Source organism: Oryctolagus cuniculus, chromosome 5 (assembly GCF_051225735.1).
Source record: "Oryctolagus cuniculus isolate XC-2025 breed Fujian yellow rabbit chromosome 5, ASM5122573v1, whole genome shotgun sequence".
In the NCBI taxonomy this organism is placed as follows: domain Eukaryota; kingdom Metazoa; phylum Chordata; class Mammalia; order Lagomorpha; family Leporidae; genus Oryctolagus; species Oryctolagus cuniculus.
The window spans coordinates 163,299,506-163,313,769 of record NC_142871.1 but is presented as its reverse complement, the minus strand read 5'-3'; the positions used below and the strand labels follow the sequence as shown (position 1 = coordinate 163,313,769).

At 46.8% G+C, this 14,264-nt stretch overlaps 1 protein-coding gene across 1 annotated transcript in view; it reads left to right on the top strand.

Moving 5' to 3' along the window:
* RIOK1 (RIO kinase 1) overlaps positions 1 to 14,264 on the top strand; it is a 34,276-nt gene that overhangs the window by 12,644 nt on the left and 7,368 nt on the right. The window contains exons 6-16 of the mRNA XM_002714161.6: positions 1,522 to 1,614; positions 2,470 to 2,582; positions 2,683 to 2,763; positions 4,294 to 4,380; positions 4,740 to 4,877; positions 5,197 to 5,300; positions 5,843 to 5,949; positions 10,310 to 10,375; positions 11,571 to 11,690; positions 12,593 to 12,646; positions 13,872 to 14,024. Coding sequence (XP_002714207.3) covers positions 1,522 to 1,614; positions 2,470 to 2,582; positions 2,683 to 2,763; positions 4,294 to 4,380; positions 4,740 to 4,877; positions 5,197 to 5,300; positions 5,843 to 5,949; positions 10,310 to 10,375; positions 11,571 to 11,690; positions 12,593 to 12,646; positions 13,872 to 14,024 — 1,116 coding nt within the window. The remainder of the gene's footprint in view (positions 1 to 1,521; positions 1,615 to 2,469; positions 2,583 to 2,682; positions 2,764 to 4,293; positions 4,381 to 4,739; positions 4,878 to 5,196; positions 5,301 to 5,842; positions 5,950 to 10,309; positions 10,376 to 11,570; positions 11,691 to 12,592; positions 12,647 to 13,871; positions 14,025 to 14,264) is intronic.

Genomic DNA, 14,264 nt, shown 5'->3' with positions numbered 1-14,264 from the left:
GTTCAAGTCCCAGCTGCTCCACTCTGATGCAGTTCCCTGCTAATTGGGCCTGGGAAGGCAGTGGATGATGACCCCTGTCACCCAGTTAGGAGACCAGGATTAAGTCTTGGCTCCTGGTTTCACCCTGGCCCAACCCTGGCTGTTGCAGCTATCTGGGGAGAGAACCAGTGGATGGAAGATTGCTCTCTTTGTCTCTTCCTCCTTCTCTGTCATTCTGCCTTTCAAATAAATAGAATAAATGTTTAAAAAAATGCTTGTCTGATATGGTTGTTATTTAGCACTTTAGTTGTGGCTATTCTGAATTGAGACAAACTGTATATAAAATATACACTATATTTGAAGACTTAGTTTTAAAAAGTGTTAAATATCTAATGACTTATTGATTTTATGTTGAAATTAGAATGTTTTAGCTATATTGGATCAAATAAAATAATTTCACCTGTTTTTAGTTTTAATGAAGAGACTAGAAAAAGTAAAATTGATTATGTGGTTTGAATTATATGTCTACCAACTAGCATTGGCCTAGAGTCAGTTACTGCTGCCCTTGACTAGGTGAACTTTTATAAAGTGCTCCTAGTTTCCTTCTTTCCTTTTTTAAAGGTTTGTTTTATTTATTAGAAAGAGTTACAGAGAGAGGCAGAGAGAGAAGTCTTCCATCCACTGGTTCACTCCCCAGATGGCTGCAATGGCCGGAGCTGAGCCAATCCAAAGTCAGGAGCCAGGAGCTTCCTTTGGGTCTCCCATGTGCGTGCAAGTGGCCCAAGGACTTGGGCCATCTTCTACTGCTTTCCCAGGCCACAGCAGAGAGCTGGATGGGAAGTGGAGCAGCCGGGACTTGAACCAGCGCCCATATGGGATGCCGGCACTTCAGGCCAGGGCTTTAACCCACTGTGCCTCAGTATCAGCCCCGTCTAGGTGACCTTTGATTACCATTACTGCTGCCCCACAGCACCGGCCCACAGCACCATGATTACCATGACTGGGTAAACTTACTGATTTGTTTCCTCTGGTTCCTTTGGCCTTTACCTCACATTTTATTTACTAAAAATTAGAGTGAATAAAAAGACCATAGGGAGCCAGCATTGTGGCACAGCAGATTAAGCTACTGTCAGCAGTGCCAGCATCCCATGTGAGCACTGGTTCAAATCCTGGCTCCTCCACTTCTGATCCAGCTCCCTGCTAAGGCACCTGGGAAAGCAATGGAAAATGGCATAAGTGCTTGGGCTCCTGCACCCATGTGGGAGACCCAGATGGAGATCCACGGTCCTGGCTTCAATCTAGGCCAGCCCCAGCCATTGCACCCATTTAGGGAGTAAACCAGCAGATAGAAGACTTTTCTCTCTCTCTGTAACTTTGCCTTTCAAATAAAATAAATAAATCTTAAAAAGCAGAAAACATAATAGCAAATCTCAGTTAGTCAACCAAGTTAATGTAGTACAGGTAAGCCCTTCAGCTTATTGTCATGAATGAGCCAGATTTGGTGTTAGCTTTTTAAACTTACTACTTTGCATTTCCTTTTAGGTTTTGGATCCCAGAACAAGAATGATTTTATTCAAGATGTTGACCAGAGGGATCATTTCAGAGATTAATGGCTGTATTAGCACAGGAAAAGAAGTAAGCTTTTCTTTGGAGTATTTTCATGTTTCCTTATTTCAGATCCAAATTAATTTAAGGCATTTAGTAACAAATTGTGCCTTTAAAGAAAAGGAAAACAAAGCCATGCGTAAGTCAAGATAGTTCACTGCATGTTTCAGAAACTGGCTTTGTGAGTAGTCGAGAGCTGTGTATGTGACCATCCCTTTTCACTACAATTACTGCATTGTGTCACGGGGCCTACCTGGTTGTGGCCAGCAGTCAGCTTAGATGGTCAGATTATTGTGGGCCTGAACCCTCGTTTTTAAAGTTACTCACAGGGGAAGGGGTTTACGATCTCATCTCTGTGAGTCAGTGAGTCTTGTTTTGTTGTTTTTTTCTTCATACATGCCTATAGAGAAAGACATGGTGGTGTTTAATTTAGCAACTCATTGTGTGGAAATTAGTGTATGTAAGAATGTCATGTTAAGTTCTGAGTGTGTTTCTGCTATATTTTACAGTCTGTGTGCAGTCAGGTCTCACGCAGCAGTTGGATGCACTCTGAGAAGTGACACTGACTGCAAACACTGTCTCCTGCTTTTGACGCAGATCACATCTGCCCATGTGCAAGCTAGGGTGGCCACAGTGCAGTCTTCTGGGACCACCGTCGTGGACGTGGTCTATCATTAGGACTGTGACGATACTTTGGAGACATATTTACTGTACTTTTTGATATAATATTTTATATTTTAATTCACTTCAAAAGATAGTGATATGTTTAGCCATGTTAGTTCACTTGACATTTGAAGTTAAAATCAAATAGATTGGAAAAAATGAAACCATTAATGGTTATTTAACACAGTCTTCATTTTTTTTTTTGTTTTTAACTCAAAATAGGCTAATGTATACCATGCTAGCACAGCAAATGGAGAGAGCAGAGCAATCAAAATCTATAAAACTTCCATTTTGGTATTCAAAGATCGGGATAAATATGTAAGTGGGGAATTCAGGTGAGCACAGACTTTTTTTTCCTGTTCATCTAATTTCTGTTCTGTAAAACATTTAAACAGAATAATGGAATAACTGAGATTAAAATTTTTCTTGTTGAAGATTTCGTCATGGCTATTGTAAAGGAAACCCTCGAAAAATGGTGAAAACCTGGGCAGAAAAAGAAATGAGGAACTTAATCAGGTCAGTGTCGGGGGTGGGGGCAGTGTGTGCTGTGCCCTGCACATCCCAGCATGGCTCTGCCCAGTGGAGGGACTCGCTGGGGCCATTAAGTTCCATTAGATCTGCTGTGTTAAGTAGAAGGAAGAAATAAATTGTTGGACAAATGGAAACTGCCCAGTCTGTGTTCTCAGAGGCCACCATAGAAGTGTTGTGCCATAATTCATCTTGCTCAGTGAAGCTGGGTTGTTTGAAGAGCCTTGTAGGCCATGTGAAAACAGGTAGAAGGATAGGAAGGAACTGTTCCTGGGTTTAAACAGGAAGTGACACAGTCGGGTGGTGGTAATGATGTGTCACTTTTTAATTTGTGTTGGAGTTTTTTTAGACAAATCATGTTAGGTCCTAAGTGCTTTTATTTATTTATTTATATGAAAGTCACAGTTACACAGAGAGAGAAGGAGACGCAGAGAGAGAAAGAGAAGTCTTTCACCAAGCTGGTTCACTCTTCAGTTGGCTGCAACAGCCAGAGTTGTGTGGATCTGAAGCCAGGAGCCAGGAGCTTCTTCTGGGTCTCACACATGGGTGCTGGGGCCCAAGGACTTGGGCTATCCTCTGCTGCTTTCCCAGGCCATAGCAGAGAGCTGGATTGGAAGTGGTGCAGCTGGGACTGGAACCAGCGCCCATATGTGATGCTGGCACTGCAGGTGGTGGCTTTACCCACTGTGCCACAGCACCGGCCCCACTCTGTGGTCTTTTAACTTGGTATGTGCCATATACATGTGATGTCTGTTGGATAGTCTAGGATTACGCATTTACTACTTTTTTTTTTTTTTTTGACAGGCAGAGTGGACAGTGAGAGAGACAGAGAGAAAGGTCTTCCTTTTGCCATTGGTTCACCCTCCAATGGCCGTTGCGCTGCGGCCGGCGCACCGCGCTGATCCGATGGCAGGAGCCAGGAGCCAGGTGCTTTTCCTGGTCTCCCATGGGGTGCAGGGCCCAAGCACTTGGGCCATCCTCCACTGCACTCCCTGGCCACAGCAGAGAGCTGGCCTGGAAGAGGAGCAACCGGGACAGAATCCGGCACCCCGACCGGGACTAGAACCTGGTGTGCCGGCGCCGCTAGGCGGAGGATTAGCCTAGTGAGCCGCGGCGCCGGCCTACATTTACTACTTTTTGAAAGTTCTTTTGAAATCTTATGTCTTGTGCTCAACTTATTTGAGTCCAACTAGTAAGCATTTTTAAGCTGATCAACTCAAAAGATAATTTGTGTGCATACCTACTGTTATTTCATCGATTCTGGTTTAAACTCACTGGAATTGAATTGGGTGTTATAGGCTAAGGGATATCATAGTGTAATTGCCAGTGTTTATCATTCTTGGTGGAGTATAATATTGCCACTTAATATCATTGTTGTCATGGACTTTATGAAATCTGTTAGAAGGGTTGAGAGGCCTTGGTATCTCTTCCTAATGGCAAGTGGACTTCAGCCATTGTAGTTTGTTTGGATGCCTTTTCGGCTCTTGAACTGTCATTTTATCTGTTGTAATGCCACAGGTTAAACACAGCGGAGATACCGTGTCCAGAACCAGTCATGCTGAGAAGTCATGTTCTCGTCATGGGTTTCATTGGTAAAGACGACATGTGAGTACATGAGGAAGGCCTGAGAATTAGGAGCCCACAGCTGTGCTCTTCAGTGCTTTGAGTAGCTCCCTCATCATCCTCCCCGTACGGGAGTGCACACACACCATTAGCTTATTTATCTTTTTAAGTCTTGAACTGCTTCAGGGTAGCAGAAAGCCCCATTTTTGAGCACTGTTTTACACAGGTGCTGTGTGGGGAAGCTCCTGTTCAGCAGTACCTTCTTGAAATGCTGTGTGTCGTGAGACAGGTTGTCCCACGTGCCGTTCACATGACGAGCTGTGGAAGGGGAGTACCTCTTACCAGTGTACCATAAAGCAGGAATGCTTGCCTTTTGTCTCAGTGCCTTCTCTTTATTCAAGGCCAGCGCCGCTCCTGAAGAACGTCCAGCTATCTGAATCCAAGGCCCGCGAGCTGTATCTGCAGGTCATTCAGTACATGCGGAGGATGTATCAGGATGCCAGACTTGTTCACGCCGATCTCAGTGAATTTAACATGCTGTGAGTGTGCTTTGTCCCTCGGGCCACCAGGAGTCGTTTCATGTCCTTTAAGGCAACAAAATCCCAATCCCAAGCACTCACACCAAGTGCCAGTTTTAAAGTTGGCTTCTGCATGATGACGGTGTGAGAAGTGGTCCCTGGCTTGAAGGACCTCATCGCACAGTTAACCACTCCGATCATCAAAGTTGCTGGGCTTTGGGTGTTTTCTCCATTCCCTCTCTTGTCAGGGTGGCCCTTGCTCATGTTGTAAAGTGACTTCCTTGCTGATAAGAGTAGAGAGGTGTGGTGAAGTGGCCTCCGTGGCCTGTGTGGCCCACAGGTACCACGCTGGGGACGTGTACATCATCGATGTGTCTCAGTCTGTGGAGCACGACCACCCGCATGCCCTGGAGTTCCTGAGGAAAGACTGTGCCAACGTCAGCGGTGAGTGGGGGTCGGGCCTTCCGGCAGCTCGTTTGTGCTGGGTCTGCACTCAGGAAGCTGCTGGTAGAAAGTCTTTTTTTTTTTTTTTTTTTTTTTTTAATATTTATTTATTTATTTGAAAGAGTTACACAGAGAGAAGGAGAGACAGAGAGAGGTATTCATCCGATGGTTCACTCCCCAATTGGCCACAACAGCCGGAGCTGTGCTGATCCGAAGCCAGGAGCCAGGAGCTTCTTCTGGGTCTCCCTTGGGGTTCAGGGAACCAAGCATTTGGGCCATCTTCTACTGCTTTCCCAGGCCACAGCAGAGAGCTGGATCGGAAGTGGAGCAGCCGGGTCTTGAACCGGTGCCCATAGGGGATGCCGGCGCTTCAGGCTAGGGTGTTAACTTGCTGCACCATAGTGCCGGCCCTTGGTATAAAGTCTTGTCACTCAGTTGCATTTGCTGGGCATGGTATAGATGTTTGTCTTTGCTTCTGTATGAAGTGGTGGGAATAACAGCTTTTTCCCTCAAGACCAACATTAACGTTTTTCCTGTGACAGATTTCTTTTTGAAGCACAGCGTCGCTGTCATGACTGTGCGGGAGCTCTTTGAATTTGTCACAGACCCATCCATCACACGTGAGAACATGGACGCTTATCTCTCAAAGGTGAGGTGGGCTGAGGAAGGGAGAGACAGAAAGTCGCAGTGGTGTGTGCATTGATGGAACTCCCATGAGGGATCTGCTAGGGGCATCGTATTCATCCCCGCCGCTTCCTGAGACCTTCTGCCGCTTTCACAGGCCAAGAACCAAAGCCATAGCAAAACAGCCCATGGTAACAGCCAAGAAGCCAAGTTTCTCAACTTGAATCACTAGGCAATGTTATGTAGACTGTCACTGTCTGTTCTTTGTGAATGGTTAGGAAGAAACTTAGTAGTTTTTTTGGCCATTAACTTTTTTTAAGTAGTTTTTTTTTTAAAGTTTTATTTATTTATTTGAAAGAGTTACAGAGAGAAGGAGAGGCAGAGAGAGAGAGAGAGAGAGAGAGAGGTCTTCCATCTGCTGGTTCACCCCCCAGTTGGCCGCAGTGGCTGGATCTGTACAGATCTGAAGCCAGGAGCCAGGAACTTCTGGGTCTCCCACGTGGGTGCAGGGGCCCAAGTCTTTGGGCCATCTTCTGCTTTCCCAGGCCACAGCAGGGAGCTGGATCGGAAGTGGAGCAGCAGGGACTTGAACCAGCGCCCATATGGGATGCCGGCACTGCAGGCAGCAGCTTTACCCGCTATGCCACAGCGCTGGCCCCTGGTCATTAACTCTTGCTTGTTTCTCAGGGACCTGTCTGCATCGGTGACTTTATTAGATTCATGTTGTGCAGTCACCACCGCTGTCCTGCTCTGAAACTTCTTCATCTTCCCCATTAACAGCTCCCATGTCTCCACCACTCAACCGTCGGTCTTTACTGCTCCATCTTTACTACTGCCGTGCCACTTTTCACGTAAGCGTGAAGTCATACGATGTAGTCTTTTTGTTACTGGCTTAGTTCACATAGCATAGTGTCTTCAAGGCTGGTCCATGATGGAGCATGCAACGAGGTTTCTCTTTGAGGCTGAATAGTGCTCTCTCTGTATACCCCATTCTGTCTGTTCATGTATCAGTGGACACAAGTTGCTTCTACCTTTTTGCTGTTGTAGAGTAATGCTTCTGGGAACCTGTGAACTTGGATATGTAAATGTTTCCTTGAGACCCTGGAGGCCTTTTGTTTTTTTAAAAGATTTATTTATGTATTTTGAAGGAATTAGAAAGGGAGAGACAGAGAGATATTTCATCTTCTGGTTCACTCCCCAAATGGCTGCAACAGCCAGTGCTGGGCCAGGCCAAAGCCAGGAGCCAGAAGTTTCATGTGGGTCTCCCATGTGGCTGCAGGGGCCCAAACACTTGGACTGTCTTTTGCTTTCCCAGGCCAGTAGGGAGCTGGATCGGAAGTGGAGCAGCAGGGACACAAACTGGCACCCTTATAGGATGCTGGCATTACGGGCGGTGGCTTTACCAGCTATGTCACAATGCCAGCTCTGCTTTCAGTTTGAATATGTGCCTGGAGGTAGAATTGCTGGAGCGTGTGATATTTCTAGTTTTCAGTTTTTGGGGATCCACTGTACTCTGCTGTTGCAGCAGCGCATTTTCATTCCCATCAGCCGTGCAGTAGATCCCAGTTCCTTCACACTCTTGCTCATGCTGGTCTCTTGTTTCTTTCTTTCTTTTCTTTTCTTTTTTTTTTTTTTTTTTTTTTGACAGGCAGAGTGGACAGTGAGAGAGAGAGACAGAGAGAAAGGTCTTCATTGGTTCACCCTCCAATGCCGCTGGGGCCGGCACACCGCGCTGATCCGAAGCCAGGAGCCAGGTGCTTCTCCTGGTCTCCCATGGGGTGCAAGGCCCAAGCACTTGGGCCATCCTCCACTGCACTCCCAGGCCACAGCAAAGAGCTGGCCTGGAAGAGGGGCAACTGGGACAGAATCCAGTGCTCCGACCGGGACTAGAACCCGGTGTGCCGGCGCCGCAAGGCGGAGGATTAGCTTATTGAGACGCGGCGCCAGCCAGGTCTCTGGTTTCTGATAGTAGCCATTCGAGGGGCTGTGAGGTGGTTTTCTCCTGGCTTTGGGTTGTGTTTCCCTCTTGATTAGTGATGTCGAGCATCTTTTCATGTGTTTATTGGCCATTTTTATGTCTTTGGAGAAATGTCTTTTGTCCATTTTAAAATCGGGTTGTTTGGGTTTGGTTATTACAGTTCTTTATGCATTTTGGCTGTTAACTCCTTGTTCTGATAGATGGTCTGCAGATGTTTTCTCCCATTCCATGGATTGTCTTTTCATTTTACTGTTGTATGCTTTCATGCACAGACTTTTTTTGTTTGTTTAAGATTTATTTTATTTATTGGAAACACATAGTTACAGAGAGAGGTAGAAACCTAGAGAGAGGTTCCATCCACTTGATTCACTCCTCAGATGTCCGCAGCAGCCGGAGCTGGGCTGATTCGGAGCCAGGAGCCTCCTCCTGGTCTCCCACGTGGGTGCAGGAACCCAAGGACTTGGGCCATCTTCCACTGCTTTCCCAGGCCATAGCAGAGAGCTGGATCGGAAAAGGAGCAACCGGGATTCAAACCGGCACCCATATGGATGCCAGCACTTTAGGCTAGGGCTTAAACCTGCTGCACCACAGCGCCAGCCCCCTTGTTTTTTTTTTTTTTTTAAGCATGCTTTCGTTCATATATAAGGCGGTGAGAGCGTCTTTCGTTCATAGGCTCACACCACAAATGTCTGCAGTAGCCAGCGAACCAGGCTGAAGCCAGGAGCCAGGAACTCCATCCTGGTCTCCCACACATGTGGCAAGAACCCAAGCACTTGGGCCATCATCTGCTGCTTCCCAGGTGCATTAGCCGGGAGCTGGATTGGAAGCAGAGGCAGGATTTAATCCCAGGCACTCTGATATAGGATGTAGTGGCTTAACCCCACAGTGCCTGCCACACCTAGAAGTTTTTGATTTTGATGTAGTACAATTTATCTGTGTTTACTTTTGTTGCCTCTGACTCACAGAAGTTCGAGTATATGACACATACTTCCCTCCTCAGGTTGTCGGGTGTGATTCTAACTTCTGCTTTTCTCCCTTTCTCTGGAATGCCTTTCATTTCTGCCTTTGCTCATCTTGCTGTAACTGATGAATTCTTCTTTAACTTGAATTTTTAAAAAAATGTTTTGCTTTTTAAATTTTATTTGAAAGGCAGAGAGAAAGAGACAGGGAGAGATCTTCCATTACTGGCTCACTTCCCAAATGCACAACAGGGGTGGGTCAGCCCAAAGCCAGGAGCCTGAAGCTCGTTCTGGGTCTCCCACATGGGTGGCAGGAGCACATGGACTCAAAGCTGTCAGCAGCTGCCTCCAGAGTACACATTAGTGTGAGCAGGAAACTGGATCAGAAACAGAGGAGGTGAGACTGAACCCAGGTACTCCCATTTGGGATGGAGGTGTCCCAGGTGGGGTTTTTTTACCTGCTGTGCCAAACTCCCACCCTTCCATGATACTTTTTTTTTTCTTTTAAATATTTATTTATTTGAAAGGCAGAGTTACAGAGAGAGGCAGAGAGAGAGAGAGGTCTTCTATCTGCTGGTTCACTCCCCAGATGGCCGCTGCAATAACCAGAGCCATGCCCATCAGGAGCCAGGAGCTTCTTCTGGGTCTCCCATGCGGGTGAAGGGGCCCAAGGACTTGAGCCATCTTCTACTGCTTTCTCAGGCCGTAGCAGAGAGATGGATTGGAAGAGGAGCAACCGGGACTAGAACCAGCGTCTATGTGGGATGCCAGCGCTGCAGGCAGAGGATTAACCTGTGCCACAGCGCCAGCCCCAGGACTAGTCTTTTAGTCCTTGGGTCTCTGTTTTCCTTCAGTAAATTTTCTTGGTAGTCATTTTATTTTATTTTTTTTTCAGATTTATTTAATTATTTAAGAGGTAGCGTTACAGACGGTGGGGTCTTCCATTCACTATTTCACTCTGCAAATGGTCACAACTGCCAGAGCTGAGACTATTTGAAGCCAGGAGCTTCTTCTGGGTCTCGCACGTTGGGGCAGGGACCCAAGCACCTGGGTTATCCTCTACTGCTTTCCCAGGCCATAGCAGAGAGCTGGATTGGAAGAGGAACAGCTGGGACTAGAACCAGCACCCATGTGGGATGCCGGTGCTGCAGGTGAAAGCTTAACCTACCACGTCACAGCGATGGCCCCTCTTGGTAGTCATTTAAGAAGTAGTAAAAGTAGAATTACTTTTGATGAAGAAAGTGGCGGTAGGGCACCAGGGACTAGAAGAGAGATGTGTAGCAGTCTCTCTGGGGAGCTGTGCAGTGGAGAGACCACCCCAGCGCTTAGTCACTGAGTATTGTCATTGCTGTGACGAGGTCCCACCTGCAGAGTCAGGACAGGTTTGTACTACACCTGGGAGGTGATGTCTTCTTTAGGTTGAAAGGAATCTTTGTTTTCTTTTAAAGGCCATGGAACTAGCATCTCAAAGGACCAGAGAAGAAAGGTCTAACCAAGACCATGTGGATGAAGAGGTGGGTTTTATTGTTTCTTCTGAGCTCTTGGTACATTGGTGTTTTGAGATTTCTTTTTTTTTTTTTTTTTTTTTTTCATATTGCTAAAAGGCGTGATCTTAGTAGATAAGCAGTTTTTTAATAATGACGATGAGTATCCTTGAGACATAATCTGGTACCTAGGTCAGCTGCTCAAGTGGTGTAATTTACATTCCAGGATGTTAGTCCGCCCATCCGCCCGGCAGCCTGTTAGCCCTTGTTTGGATGGAGAACATTTATGAAGAGCCTGTAGGGCTCTGTGAGTCAAAAAGAAAAGGCCCGTTTTAGCCTGCACATGTGGATTCTTAAATGACTTCATGTGGATTCCAGAAATATTTTTATCAAGACATTTTTGGTAAAGGATCTGTAATAGGCTTTTTTTATCTTAAATAGATTTATTTATTTATTTGAAAGGCAAAATTACAAAGAGACAGAGGCAGAGAGAGAGAGAAGGAAAGAGAGAGAGAAGTCTTCCATCCAGTGGTGTACTCCCCATATGGCTGCAATGGCTGGAGCTGTGCCAACCCATAGCCAGGAGCCAAGAGCTTCTTCCACGTCTCCCATGCCTGTGCAGGAGCCCAAGTCCTTGGCCCATCTTCTACTGCTTTCCCAGGCCATAGCAGAGAGCTGGATCAGAAGTGGAGCAGCTGGGACTTGAACTGGCACCCATATGGGATGCCGGCACTACAGGCAGCGGCTTCACCTGCTACGCCACAGCACCATCTCCCATAATAGCCTGTTTTGTCTCTTTTTTGCATTCATGAGCTTGTAGTGAGGTAGAGAAATACAAGGTGGCCTCTTTGACCGTAGTAGCTGGGAGGGTGATGGTGCCGTGAGGGATCACTGCCTCAGGCAGAGCCTGCGCCTGCCAGCGAACTCCATCCCTTCCCCTCCTGCTCTGTGGAATGCAGAAGGAAGAGAGGTTTTATCTAAGGATAACCTGGGGTCTGCTGTTTCCTCTCCTAAATCCTGTCAAAAGCTAGTGTTTTGTATTGGGAGCAGGTTACGTCCGGCACTGCCCACAGCAGATGCAGCAGCGGTGCGTGCATACAGCTTGGCTGCGAACCGTGTCGGAGACGGCAATTCGTCTGGACCCCTCCGTGGCTGGTGGGGCGAGGATGCTGAGGGAGTGTGAGATGTGGGTAACAGCTCTGGGTGTGCTTTCCCTCCCTTGTAGGTGTTTAAGCGGGCATATATTCCTAGAACCCTGAATGAAGTGAAAAACTACGAGAGAGATGTGGACATAATGATGAAATTGAAGGAAGAGGACATGGCCTTGAATGCTCAGCAGGATAATGTGAGGAGCTGGGTCTGTGTGGCAGGCAGGTGCATGAGAGAAAGGCACTGCCCACACTTGGGACCTTTGGACTTCCGGTCTCTGGGATGTTGGATGTCTCTGTGCATGGTGGATGGGAGGGGAGTTTGTTGGTGTTTGTTGGGGGATGACACAACAGACTAGTTAGAGGAAAGGGGAGGTTTGTGTATATGTCGGTGTTGTAAGTGGCTGTTCTAGATCCATCAGCCATATATATTTCATTAACATACATATTTTGGGAAAAACTTTAAAAAAAAAGATTATTTATTTGAAAGTCAGAGTTAGAGAGAGAGAGCGAGGTCTTCCATCCAATTGTTCACTCCCCAGTTGGCCACAACGGCCGGAGCTGCGCCGATATGAAGCCGGGAGCCAGGAGCTTCTTCTGGGTCTCCCACGTGGGTGCAGGGACCCAAGGACTTGGGCCATCTTCCACTGCTTTCCCAGGTCATAGCAGAGAGCTGGATCGGAAAAGGAGCAGCCGGGACTAGAACTGGCACCCATATGGGATGCTGACACTGCAGGCAGCGGCTTTACCTGCTACAACACAGCACCGGCCCCAAAATTTTTTTGAAATATAGGTCAGCTAATGAGAGAAGAATGTAATTATTGGAGAGGGTAGATAGATGGCATTTCCTTAATGGAGTTCCAAGTTAGCGTTTGCTGTCTTCCCATTGATCACAGATGTTCACCTGTGCAGATCTCCAGGCTGGAAATGACCTGTGGGCCTGGCCTCCCTGGTATACAAGAGTGACAGCCATGCCATGGGCTTTCTGTGTTGCTCAGATGAACCCAGTCACAGAAGATAAAGTAGCCCACTGTGTTCTTGATTGTGCAGTGTGTCTAGTTTGATGATGTTTCTTGTTTTCTTCCCTCTCGGTTACAAGATCCTGTACCAGACCGTCACAGGGTTGAAGAAGGACCTGTCAGGCGTGCAGGAGGTATGGAGCCCATGTGCTACTTGTTTGTTATGGGGAAACCCTTGCAAAGGATAGAGAATGGAGTGTAGTGCATTACTAGAATTCTATTGGTGTTGTTTTATGTTGTTACTAAATAAAATACTAAGTTTATGTTGTTACTAAATAAAATGCAAAGCCTATGCACATTTTCAGAAGTGCTCTCTTTTATGTTTCTAGCCATAATACTAAGAGCGGTCGGCTTATTCCTGATTCTGTCCTGGAAATTCTCCCTTGTCGTATGTGAGGCGTTTGTCTTTCCTGTGTCCTGCCTTCATTTGTGGAGTTTAAACTAGGGACCGCCTTGTGCTTCTTGGTTGTTTTACGGCCAGTGTTCAGACGTAGTCTGGACTGTGTCTACTCCAAGGCGTTAACTCTTGAGAGCAGCCCTGTGCTGGATTCCTGCAGTGTTCTTTCTTCAACCTGGTCGTCTTTTACCTTACATTTTTTGAGGAGTGGGACTAAGGAATTCCATTTTAGGTAGTGATAAAGGCTTCGCTCTTTCTTCAATCTTAAGGGCATAAGTGAAGGATTACTGCTTTTTGAAAGTTGACTGTCGTTTCTGTAGGAAGAGTGAAGTGAGTGAAACACCAGTGTTCTGCATTTCTGCATTACAAATGACAGGTGTTGTAGGGAAGTGGTGCCTTGGATTCCAGAGCAGGAATATTCAGTGACAACTGGCTAGAAACGCTTTCTGTACAGTTGCCTCTTAAGGATCTGTTTTCTTGTAAAAAGGAATCCTTACTCTTAAAAAATGTTTCTGTTGCTTTAAAAACCTGCTTGATTACAGGAAAAATGAAATTTTCTTCTTTTTGGAAGATAATCCTTCCCTCTCGATTGGATTAGCTTATTGCTAGCAATGTGGTTTGTAGGAAAACACCCGGGAAGTCAGCCAGACCAGCCTTTGTTCTTGCCTCTCTGTATGTTCACATCCTTCCAGACCCCAGCCAGCCTCTCTGAGGTGCTGAAAGAAGCAGAACAGGTGTCGTGGGCTTGGCCGCTCAGGAAAGCTCCGTTCAGCTGTGCTCGTGAGCGGCAGTGGCATGGGTGCCCTGGTCTCCCTCTCTCCCTCCCCGGTGTCGGTTCTGTTGTTTGTCATCGTGTTGTTCTGAGTACACCTGCAAGGCTGAGATCTGAATTCTGGCCTTAGCACATTCACTTACAACGATAACAGGTCGGTTAGGGTAACATTATCTGTAATGATTTCTAGGTCCCTGCTCTGCTAGAAAACCAAGTTCAGGACAAGACTTACTCTGACTCAGAAGGAGCCGGCAGCTCTGAGTGCTCCGACACAGACTCTGAAGAGCGGGGCGACCACGCCCACTGCAAGAAACACACCACTGACCCTGATGTTGATAAAAAGGTTGGTCAGGAGCTTAAATTCCTTTGCTCCAATTCATTTCTTGGCTCCACGCCTGCTCATGGCCTGGAAAAAGCAGTGGAAGATGGCCCCAGTATTTTGGGCCCCTGCCACCTATGTGGGAGACCCAAGTGAAGCCCCTGGCTTTGGCCTGGCTCAGCCCCATTGCGGCCTTCTGGGGAGTGAACCAGCAGATGAGATTCTCCCTCTGTCTCTTCTTCCCTCTCTAATTGTTTCGAATAA